The 12,921-nt window shown below is 37.9% G+C and overlaps 1 protein-coding gene across 2 annotated transcripts in view; it reads right to left on the reverse strand.

Moving 5' to 3' along the window:
• Window positions 1-9,509, reverse strand: part of LOC114547701 (probable phosphatase phospho1) — a 22,487-nt gene extending 12,978 nt beyond the window's left edge. Inside the window, exons 1-3 of one of the 2 annotated variants that reach the window (XR_003691260.1) lie at window positions 9,422-9,509; window positions 5,362-6,595; window positions 1,774-1,775 (exon numbers count right to left, since the gene is read on the reverse strand). Coding sequence is in view for 1 of the 2 variants with exons in the window: in XM_028567029.1 (XP_028422830.1) it covers window positions 5,780-6,559 (780 nt within the window). In the remaining variant the exon portion in view is untranslated. Of the gene's footprint in view, window positions 1-1,773; window positions 1,776-3,535; window positions 6,596-9,421 lie in introns of those variants that run through there. The other variant, XM_028567029.1, reaches the window with a different exon arrangement.
• Between the last annotated feature and the right edge of the window lie 3,412 nt (window positions 9,510-12,921).

Consider the following 12,921-nt stretch of genomic DNA (forward strand, 5'->3'; position numbering starts at 1 on the left):
AGCGGTATCAGGGGGAGAGATGAAATAGGGGTTAAATGCAGAAATAAGGTTACAGCAGGTCAAGTGGTCACAAAATGAAGTGAATTCCATACAAGTAAGAAAGCTGAATCAACAATTACTTGGCTGACTTCAGCAGCATGTCAAACTCACATGGTGACATGTAGCACGCTGGAACACCTCATGTCATCCCTGTCACTACAGCCTTGAGCCCTTGCTGTCATATTCTCTGAGAGTTGTTTTATGAATTCACATCAGCACTACTGTTTACGCCGAAGGAAGCCTCATAGCCTCTTGTTGTGACATGGTTTTCTCATTAATCCTGTGCAACACAACTCTATGTTAGCCTGAATGCTTGGTATATTGTAAGAACTGATGAAAGTATGTTGCTGTACAGGACATAAGCAGTTTTGACATAGATTTGTTGACTTGGCGCCATCTTCTGGTCAAGAGATGTATACAGAAGATACATTCTGCACGTACCAGTGCTTTCCAAACCTGAGGAACTAAAAGTATTACATTTTACTTCTATTTACTTGATTTTATTCATTAAAATATTGAATTGTATTTAGATTTTTCCAAGTACGGCACCTTATTGCTTTGTTTTGACACATGTTAAAACAAAAACATCAATATAAATGTATCAGATTTGGCCAAAAGGCTAAATTTCATCTGCAGTCCCAGGTAGGCCTAGTCTAGCATTGCCAGACCTATCTCCACAGATATGGAGAATGGTCTGGCTACACAGCCTCTAATAGGGAAAAAAATGTCTGGCTTGTTTGTATTTCTTCAAACCAATCCCATGCCCTGGATGGCACTAAGCCCCAATAGTAGAGATAGTAAGAGGGACTCACGTGCCAGATGTGAGGCTTTATCCCAGCAATGTGCATCTGTTGAGACTAATGTAGACCTTATACGTTACATGATGAATACATGACATTACACCAATCAAACATGATGTACAAAAGCCTTTCAAATAGGTGTTCATATACTACTCACAGGATACTATTGTCTGCATATCCCTTGACTTGGATGTCAAGGAAAGGATGTAAATGAAATGTTTAAGGAGTGGCTGAAACATCACATGAGTACAAAAGTGAATTGTAAAATGCCAGATAATAAATATAATCCTGTCAGGCTTAAATTGTTAAACCTGGCGCCTACATTACCCACAATGCAACTCAACCGCTGGCAGTTCTGTCGGAGATTTTAGGGGTGTTATGCTAGTAGCGGTAAATGTAGCCTCGAGCAGCTAGCCTCAAGCAGAGATGAGGAGCGGGTTACAGAGGTCTGGTAACGTCTCTTTTTAACTCCACACCAACAGATATTTTCCATTATCAAACTTGTAGTCTTCAACCAAAACCAAATCAAGTGACATCACTTGAGGCAATTTATCAGATTTAGCACGGCTCCCTCTGGAAACACAAAAGCTTTATACAACCTTTTCATGTATTAACACTCCCCAAGACCTGAAAACAGACTTTGATGTGTAAAATCGGTGGAGTTTCCCTTTAATGTAACCATACACCTCACCACTGAAGGTCACTATCCTGACCATGCTAGTGGCACATGTTTATTCATCTCATCTCTAATGTCTTCACATATCATCACAGCTCACTTTCTGTCTGTCTGTCCTCCCCTCCCTCCCTACTGCTGACTCTTTTTCCACTGACCCCGCCACCTCGTCATCCACTCTCCTCTAATCCTGCCCTTATGTCTTCACTTCGTCCTTTGGCTGTCTGAAGTCTTGCAAGTTGAGAAAGTGGTTTGGATGACTCCTCTCACACCGGCTCTGCTTCTGCCTCTGCTGCTAAATCAACATGTCACCTACTTTGAGAGGACAGATTGTGAGGCTTTTCTCCCTAAATCACTCCCACATTCTCTTCTTATTTCTTCAACACCAGCTTAAACATTGTCTCTCCCAAAACATTAACTTAAAACCATCATCAACAAATACATACCAGTATTACAAAACCATCAACAAATACATACCAGTATAACTCCATTTGTTCCCTTCCCGAAATGTTCAGGTCTACTAAGACTTAATTTGGCTTTCCCACAACACAATTTTAACATTGAGTTTTTAAGTTCACTCTTGACCTTTGAAACAGCTACTGAAACAACAATCTCAAGTTAAGGTTTCATAGCTGTATTGGATCTTTTTATGATATCACACGATTTGCTCGATTTTAAACAATTAATTGAATTAAGCGTAAAAAAACTGATTATTTTACTGTCAATTGACTAATCTACTAGGGTATATGTATTAATTAATATTGTAAAAATATGTATTAATATATATATATATATATATATATATATATATATATATATATATATATATATAGGCTATATGAGCAGTTATGTAAATGTAGATTTTTATACAGTATATACTTTTATATTTATTTTACGATACACTATTTATACTCATCCTTATATGGATATAAAAAGTATATCCTTAATATGAAAATTAGACATTTCTGTTAAAACTGGGCAAACGCATCATGTATGATCGAAAGCTCCAGCACAGCCACTAAATGGACTTTGAGGTGAGATTGTTAATGTCAATATGATTCTTTAATGAAGCTGATAAGTTATAGTGAGCCTCAAAGGCCTTTCAGATCAAAGGCGGTAACGGCACCACTGCGCTCTAAAACCCATTGATTCCATGGCTAGCGCTGCGCCAGAATGGCGTTTCGAGCAGCGTGCTGAACCCACCAGCAAATTGCGTTTGGTCTGAAAGGCCTTACACTGATTAAGAGGAAACTAGTAGTTTATAGTTGCGGCTGTGAAACACACAACAGAGACAGATTCATTAGATAATGGCTTTATATTCCTGTTACACTAATGCATTAGACACATAATTGGATTTTTAATTAAAAACATACACATCCAAAGATACAGCAAACCACAAAAAAATGAAAAGAAAGTAGCATATTAGTTGAACAGTGTCCTAAAAACACATAATGTTATTTGGTTATTGTGAAGCAATTATACCATTTTAAAGTTTTCATTAAAAAACATCATTTAGTTTGGTGATCTGGTGTCGATTCACATCCCTGAAAATGTCAAATGTCAAGTTTTTTTCCTGTTTAACCTTAAAGGTGCACTATGAGTTCCTGCATGGTTTCAGCGCAATTTCATTTTTGTGTCAAATCGTAGGCATCTCTCCTTGATCCGCTAGCTGCCTGCCCCCTGAATACACTGTTAAAAAGCCCGGTCTCAGGAGACAACACAGGGGTCGTAAACGTCAAACAAACACTAGGGGCACAGGCTGTGCACCAGAATACAACAAACCACATTCCAGCCAATCACCGACAAGATGGTTGGGGGAGGGGGTGGGGATTAGTGAAAGTTAGTCAGTAATGGCGCTTTCCCATTACATGGTACCTGCTTGACTCACCTCAACTCTACTCGTCTTTTTTGGTTTTCCATTACGAAAAAAAGTATCTGGTACCTGTTAACAGGTACTTTTTTTAGTACCACCTCAGTCGAGCTTCCAAGCGAGCTGAGTCGATACCAAAAGGTGACGTGAAAACCTGCAGACTGCTGAGTGGTCATGACAGTTACGGAAACATGGGGGGGAGGGGTGAGCTTGCTCTGTTTTGTTTGGTTTACTTGCAACGTCAACAGGAGTGACGTCATGCAGGAACTCATAGCGCACCTTTAAATCTCTTTTACATCATAAACAGTATACAGCGTTTAATTATTGCACAAAACTCCATGGAAGTTTTACAGGTACATAGACAGTTAAAGTAAACTAAAATACCCCGTTACATTTCATTATCATAGCATCAGAAGGAGTAAAGCTCACATAACTTTAGTCTCCTAATCAGAAAGCATTAATAGAATAGGTTTTGATCTCAAAGGCTTTCACACTCCAGCTACCTTGATTACTTCTCATAAACATATATACTATGAACATTTGTTCTTAGAGCAGCAAATAAAAATATTTTTATAAACATATATTATGTTTGCTTGTTAACACTTTCTTCTCTACTCCCTGAGAAACTAAAACACTTGAAAGGAAATGTCCAGCTCTTATGCAGCATAATGATGTTTTTAAAGGGGCTGTACTCGATATTCAGAACATTAATATAGCAGTAAACAACTATTTGCTATGTAAAGATGCTGTATATGAAGTCCCTCTGTGTGTGTTGTAATCAGAGTTTCTCTGTTCTTGTTGCTTGTTAGTGCATGTGAGTGCCTTGTGTGTTGAAGAGTTAGTGATCAGTCTGTGAGAGCCAACAGGAGGTAATCCCAAATCCCTTTTTTCAGAATATCGACTACAGCCTCTTTAGCTAGAAGTATTTCATCAATTAACAAGCTTATTATCTGTTTTAATGCTTTAGCACCCAAACATTCTTATTGTTAACTGTAATGGCAAAGATGTACGGTATATGGATAAAAAAAAAAATATGAATCCAAATATACAATCAATTATTTATACTTCCTCTGGCTTAAAGTTACCAGACAGTGAGTGTTTACTTATGTGTCTACTAACATGGAAACCTTAAACAGGCTGCAAAAATCAACAAATGCACAGTATACATGCCCCATTAGAATCTGAATTTAAAAACAGGATGGACAAACAAACATAATACTTCACAATTTCCTGAATATAAACAAAAATAAATGTTGCTGTAAACCACCTCAATGAATACAAGTGCTCTTCCTTATTGATATTTTAAAATATATTTTCCAGTCCCTGTCATGGATTCAGTCATTTACGCAGAATGAGGTTACATGTTGAGTTAGGATGCACTATATACTAATATAAGTGGCTCATCATCACTCACTCACAGTCACAACACTGTGGTTTATTGGTAATACATTCAAACATAAAGAATACTTTTTAGAGACTATAAATCCACCTCAACCTAAACAGCCTTTTATCAATAGTAATATTTACTGGGAGTTCTAATAGGGTACAAGTATAGTAAGCGCTAGCTAATAACTACACAAATACAATTGGTACTTTGCATCACACTTTTTTTTCATTGTTTCAGAGATGTATGGCTAACAATGTTCCCTTTGGATCTCATGCTGGTGTAGATTACCGTTGTATAATCAAGCCCTAGATTAGGTATCAGTAATGAGTGGTGGGGAGAGCACAGTTACTGTGCAAGAGTCTTTGTCACCTTATCCCTGTTCTATGTTGCCCTTGTCCCTGCCTGACACGACGTGTGGTCTTTTGTCCCAGCTAATGCTACTGCACAACACTTGATCCTGCACGTGTTCATAAACATATTAATTAAGATGGCAATAGGCTTTTGTACCAGGCTAGCACTAAAGGAACAATTAAACATTTTGGGAATTGCGCTTTTTCCTTTTTGCGGAGAGTTATTTGAGAAGACCGATTACTGTACAGTACAGTAAATATGCTGCCAGATATCTTAGCATGAAAAACAAGGAGAATCAGCAAGCCTGGCTCTATCCAAATGTAAAAGTATGCCTTTCTGTATAAAACTATAAAAAAAGTGTAAAACTTACAATTAACTTTTTTATGAGGGGTTATGTGGTGGACTTTTTTTTGCCCAGTTGCAGTGACTTCTTGAGTCTCAACTGCTCCCGGCCAAGAAGGTGATTCAAATAGATGCACACTATTTGGCTACATCTTTACAGGTACCGAGTGTGGCTGGAGTAGAATCATGCATAACCTGCTGCTCGCCAGGACTGGGGTTGGTGCACCTTTGCTATATTTTCCCTCCTTATTCACTGTTTCTTTCACTTACTAACACACACACACACACACACACACACACACACACACACACACACTTCATCTCTCCTCCATAATTTTCTTCAGGCAGTCCACTATGTCCTCGCCGCTGACCCAAGGAACTATGTTTGCCTTGAACATGGCTGCCTGGGACTGCTGCATCTCCAGCAGCAGCCTGTGCATGGGAAAGTCCCTCCTGGGGAAGGCTGTGTCCCGGGGCCCCAGAGCCAGAGAGGGACAGATATCATTGGCCCCATCTCCGATATAGAATACCCTCTGGAAGGGAGCACCACCACGCTCCTTTTGTCGGCCCGCCAGATACTCCCGAAGGATCACCTGCTTGCATAGGTTGTCAGGACAACGGCAGCACGAGTGGGAGTGGAAAGGGAGCAGCACAAGACGGCCAGTCACATCAAAACTTGCCGGGTTTGTGAAAATCTTCCGGAAAATGTGACGCACCCCAGCACGCTCGAGCCACGTCTCGATGAAGTACATGTTGGCGTCGGAGACCACCGCCAGCTCAAAGTCCTGCTCGTGGCTCTGCAGATACTGAAAGAGGTACAGGAGGCCAGGTGTGGGTGGGATCTCCTCCACCGCTGAATGGATGGAGTCCTCAGACACGCCCTGCTCCGCCATATAAACCAAGACCTTCTGCATGTACTCGTTGTAGTGCCCCTCCCTGTAGCTGTTTCTCAGCCACTCAGGAAGCTGTTGCCCTGGTAGAGCACGCACCACAGCATCATCACTGTTCTCATTGATGACGGTTTCATCAAAGTCGAACAACACCAAAAAACGCTGATGCTGTGGCACTGCATGGGTTAGGCTTGGTGGAGCTGTCATCTTTGGTGTGTGGAGCAAACGGTGAGCGGTCCCTCTCTAAGAAAAGGAGATGTGGGGAATGAAATTTTTTTTTTCTTTTTCTTTGTCAAGGACAACAGATTCTGAGGAGCACTCTACTGTTCTATAACACCATACTAATAAAAATGTCATGGCAGGGTGCCAAATACATCACGACATCACCCTGTGTCCAGGTTTAATTAAACATGCAGCACCGAACCACACTGGGCTCAGGAAACATAAACATACTCTTAATTAGGCTTTAAGCTGTAGGGGAAACATATGCTTACATGAGGAAAGGAAGGGAGAAGAGTTTAAATTAAACAACACATAAACAGGATGTTCATCACACTTAGTGAAAAAAAAAAAATCTCAAAGTAACCCATGTTCCTGCATGAAATATCAGACTGATATGCAACACATAGTCGTACACTTCCTATCCTCATCACAGTTCTCCACACAGACATTCCTTCATTCCTTTAGGATTCAGAGAAATAAACTTCACTTATACATGCCAGATCTCGGATCAGGGCCAATTCAATATTTACATAGCTTCTCTTCACTTGAGTGACGAAAGCTGTTATGTCACAGCATACCTTTACCATAAATGGAACAAATATGACAAACGAGCAGTGGTGAGGCATTAAAAAAGTAAATCTACTCAATGTTCAATTACAATTACTACTTTTGATGTATTTACATGTACATGGACATATATATGTATATATATATATATATATATATATATATATATATATATATATATATATATATATATATATATATATATATATTATACTCTCTACTCTACAAATCCAGTAACTACATATTTAGTCAAAATGGAGACCAGAATCTTGGACTTTTTATGCCTCTGTGCCAGCGACATCCATGGTCGGAGCATAATGTTTTGTTTTTTTGTCTATAATTCGAGAATTCCAACTCTAATTATGACAACATTTGACACTAATGTCTAATAGGATAAAATTATGAAGTGGTGACATTTTATGTCCCAAAGGTCAACTTCACTTTGACATCATAATGTTCGGCAAAAACGCTTTTTCTGGCCATTATTCAACACCATAACTCAGGAACAGAAGGGGAGACCTTTAGTCGGATACTGAATTGATTACACTAATCTTGAAACTGTGATTGTATAGGCCTAAATCTTCTGTGCTGCGGTGTTGAAGATGTGTGTGAAGCATCCATGTTTTGCCAAAAAATACACTTAATACATTTAACAATTTAAACAATTGCTTCAAAGTCTTCCCTATATTATATGAGTCTGAACAGACATAGATGTAAACTGCAACTTGACTGGTTGCCGGAGGCATACAACCGTGAGGCGGTAATTCTAGTTGACATCTGTTTAACCATATAAACATTGTTATGCCACAAAATTAGTAACTTTGGCATGAACAAACTTGCAAGAACTAGAAAACAGAGGTAAAAACCAAAATGCAATGACTGCACTTCGGCTAGTCAAGGCTAGCTGGTAAGATAGTTTCCTATGTTGATGGTCCAACATGGGTTTGTTGTGCCAAATAGATAAGGCAGTAACTAAATCTAATCATAATGAAGAAAACAAGTAACACCAGATTAGATACTCCTGCTAAAAGGTAGTTCAGCAGGCAGCTAGCCTAGTTTAAAAGAGTAGTATTTGAGCTGTCTTCAGAGGAATTCACGTGATTTGAATTGGTTAAATTACCTTGAAATCACATGTTTAAATGTATTTAATTATAAATGATTTTATGATGCCAGCTCATTAGGTAAAATGGACAAGAAAGCTAAAGAAGATAGTCTGGCTAATAGCCTTCTTCTGTAGTTATACTGCTCTCTGCCTTTGTAAAACAGTTCAATCATTTATATATTATCCTGTAAACTATGATGTAGTCTATTGTTATAGATTACACTACCTAACTGTATATAAAGTAGTTCAAATTAACTCAACCAGCTACAACAATGTATTGCTATTTACACATCTGTAATTAGCATTAGTAATAATAGTATAATACTTAGTATACCATTATTATAATAATAATAATTCTGCATAATGAGTACTCTGCTGTTGATGCTTAAGTATATATATACTTATGATAAGTCAAGGGTCAGAGTACTTCTTCCACCACTGGAAACAAGTTGTATGGGACTGAGTAAAAATCAATAATAATTGAGAAGGGACATAGGCCTACTATCACTACACCACATGCTCTGACAATTTTAAGATTAGGATTTAAGAAGGTCATGTGCCATAATAGGATATCTTGCACAACCTTTGCATGCAAACGATATCAATCCACACACCTTTGTAGAAGAACAGAACAGAGAGTGAAACATGATGCCAAATAAGTGAATAGACCAAAACCCTTTTGAATAAACCACACAACCAAACGGCAGCTATATATTTAAAATTGTATATTTGATAAGTTATATGATAATATATATGTATTTGAATTAATAAATGTCTTGGTTTGCAGGGAAGCTTGCCCTGACGGGACATGATTAAATGCATGCATAACATGACAATGTCAGTTCATTGACAATATGATAACATCAGACAAGCCAGTGCTCAGTAATGCAAACGTCCTGTAAGCTGTTTGGCTGCATCGACGCATTGTGCTGGCAAAGTGACCGTACGCCTGTTCTCCCTCAACAGCTACATTATTAATAGGGCATACTTACACACTAAGCTATCTAATTTTAACGCGGAGCAGCTATTCCTGCGTGAGAGGTTACAATTGAAAGTCATTATAGCGCGTCTCTGTCAGGAGTCGTTAGGTTAGGTGAAACGGTTTAAAGATTAATTCTAACAGTAAAATCACAAAAACAGAAGGAAATGTGCGGAATAAGACAGAAAGTCAGGCCTACCGGCGGTGGTCATATGGGCGGGGATGGCAGACTTGGTGCCCGGCTCCGGCGACTGCATCCCAGTGACACAACAAGATTTTTTTTAAAGGAGACTCCCACAATAGCGCACAGAGGGTATTCCCATTTAAAGCCACTATGTCAAGCAAACGTAAACACAGGGCTTCCGACGTAACCTTTCAAATTAAAAGCCCAAGAGAGTAACATTATTTTCATTGACGTTTTAGCCGAATTTGACAGAAACAACAGGCAATTGCACATCCATAGCCATACTCACTTCACTCTGAATTTGTTGCAGCAATGGTCACTGCTGCCTAAGATATACACTCCCTGGCTATGCCCACTTTCGATGGTGGAAAATAGGCCTAGGCATTGACGTAGGCTACACTTACTCAAGTAATAGGCTACCTAAGTACAATATTCAGGTACTTGTACTTTACTTGACTATTTGCATTTTATGCTACTTTACACTTCTACCTTCTACCCTCTATACTTTTTCATTTTATACTCCACTACATGTACTGTATTTGACAACATCAGTTACTAGTTACTTTGCAGATTTTGATTATCAACACAAAATATAATTCAACTAATGGATTAGGCTATGTATTATGCCACCCGGCAGTATAAAACGTACATGAAATTAGCTTCACCTGCACCAGCTGCAACATTAAAGTGATGAACACAGTAATTATTATCCAACTACATAATATCTGAAAGGGCCATTCTTCAAAATGACAAGTACTTTTACTTTTGGTACTTTAAGTATATTTTGAAGCCAATACTTTACACTGTATTGCTACTTTCACTCAAGTAAAAGATCAGAGTATTTATTTTACCATTGGTCACATTAGTAGGTAGGCTACATCTATACAATCCGATGCAAGCCAGCTCTGCCACATATTCTACCTTTGCAAAGCTTATAATGGCCAGTTGTTGTCGGTCAACATTCATTAGAACACAAATATAGTTGCAAACACCTTATATATTTTTTAGACTTAACAACCAGTTGAATGTATATTCTGCTCTATATTGTATGTACTTTTGTCAAAACATTATTTTTGCAAACAAGATGTCTTGTTGTTTGTCAGTTGTTTCTCACTGGACACTAGGCCTCCCTCCTGTAATTGGACACCATAACTTACCAGTCATGCCATAATGTACAGTGCTGTATATTGTCTGATGAATTTGTATTCAAAGTATAACTCAGGCTAATACAGTAGCACCAATATTAACATTAATAATACATTAGCCTACACATACAATCAAACAGATGTTACACTGTGGCAGAAAGGTGTGTTGTAGTTCTGAAAAACACAAGTTGTAACTAAATGAAGGCATTTCGGCTGGAGTCAGCAGCAGCAGCTATACGTGTATAAGACTGTCATCCTCTGCACACAGCTGAGGGTAAAACAAAGGACTTATTCTTAGTATCTGCTGTACAAAGGGCTGGACAAGCTGAGGTAAGAACAAGATAAACATATAGTTACATTCTCTGCTGAAAGAAAAAGGGGAAAATAAGCATGCGGTTATCAATGTGTCAGAACAACTCAGTCTCTCCACCCTTTGTGAACATACTGTAGTTAATATGTTGTGTTTAGTATCCTTCATGATTCATTACCAATACTGTGATCATTTGCAGTGTATGTTAAAGGAGACAAGTGCTGTTTTTGTCAGTTAACAGTGTGTTTGAAGTTGTAATAATAATAATAATAATTTATTCATATAGCACTTACTTACATTTCAATATTTATGGATCGATGTGTGACTCCTGACTCAGTCAAAGATTTTGTGGCTGAGCCCCGACTCTCCCTTGACCGTCGCACCGCCCCTGTTGAGTTGTACACCTAATCTGATGTTTGAGTCATCTGTACTTCACATGTGTACTCTTTAGTGTTTGGCACATGTACTTTTGACCTTTGCATCTTATTTTCATGATTATGTAGGCTATCTGAGAAAAATATTTTTTAGTTAAGTTTCACAGAAGTAAATTTTGTTGCTGGCTTTGGTAAAAAGAGTCTCTTTCCTGTACTACGTCAGTATGATTCAATGCAGAACAACAACCCGAAATGACACCTATAACAACAAAAAGGTGTTTTTCTGTTTAAAAAAATGCTAAGAGTAAAACTTAGTGATAAACACTGAATATCTGGATTTCTGAGTTTTTTTAATAATATAAACACTAGCATGCTCAGCCCAAAAGTACCGAAAAGTACTTAATTTCAAGATAACTTTCAAGATTAACAAATCAGTCCTCAAACTGTGCTCAAAGAGTCAAATTAGTTGTATGGGAATTCACAGGATAATTTAAGCCTGATAACAGCATGTTTGCCTGGATTAGCTAAACCACATTTGAAGAACAGGGCTCTAGTCTTCCATGGTCAAGTTCTGGTTTCTTGGACAGAACAAGAATCTTAATCAGAGATGCTCCAGCTGAAGAAAAGCTGTGAGTGCACGTACAAAAGTGACCAGGTGAGGACCCCTGCTGGTTGCCATGTATGTCTAAGAATATTAGTCAACCAAATACAAATTGGTTCTTTTTCGTTGTAGGGCATTTGATAAACTATGCTACGATCACATCTTTGCTTGTTTTCTTGGTTTCACTTGGTACCCAATCATAGGGGTCAACTTAATGCCCTTTTGACCGTTACAGAATCAATTGAGTAATTCACAAGCTTAGAAGAACATAATGTGATAACACTTTAATAATTAATAATACAGACAGGTTAGTGCCATTTAACACAGAAGGCAAGTGTGCATAAAGTGTGTATAAAAATTAAAAAAGGTAGCGTTGTTTGATCACCATCATAAATGCAGTAACACATCAAATCTTTTACTTACCGAGATAAAAATGGTTTGGAGCTCAACATGGATAACGACAGAGAGATTAATAGGCTCACAGAATTATTACAATCATATTTATAATAATATTTTTTGCAGATGTTTGAATAAGTGATAAAGCGTGCTAGAATCTTTGAATGGTTGGCTATTATAATGGGTTATTATACATTTTTTTATGAGCTATAACAATGTTTTAGAATTTTATAACTGAACCAATGTGATGTCTTATTTCAAAGTATAAAATATTTGTTGAACTGAGGAGGATCAATTGAATTTAGGATGTTTTACATTTTACATGGTTAATTTTATTCACAGGCAACAGTGTGGAGAGTATTTTAATTACTTATTTAAAGGCACAATTGCACCACTAGATGTCCCTTGCTGCATGAGTGAATACTGTATCAGTTTATGCATATTGTTGTCAAATTATGGGAAACATGACTCTTTTCTCACATTTTAGACAACCACTTTTGAGGATTACATTCAGGCACAAAGGCACAATGTAGTTTTGTAGCTATATTTCCTAGCTTTCACCGCAATCATGTTAAATGGGTCAAATCTTATGTTTAGCTGTGTTTTTTATTCTTTATCTAAGCTGTGGTAGGCACTTCAGTTTTGCTGTTGTTGGGCAAAATTCCATAATAATCTTTAAGCATATTGTA

This window comes from Perca flavescens, chromosome 21 (genome assembly GCF_004354835.1).
Source record: "Perca flavescens isolate YP-PL-M2 chromosome 21, PFLA_1.0, whole genome shotgun sequence".
Classification (NCBI taxonomy): Eukaryota; Metazoa; Chordata; class Actinopteri; order Perciformes; family Percidae; genus Perca; species Perca flavescens.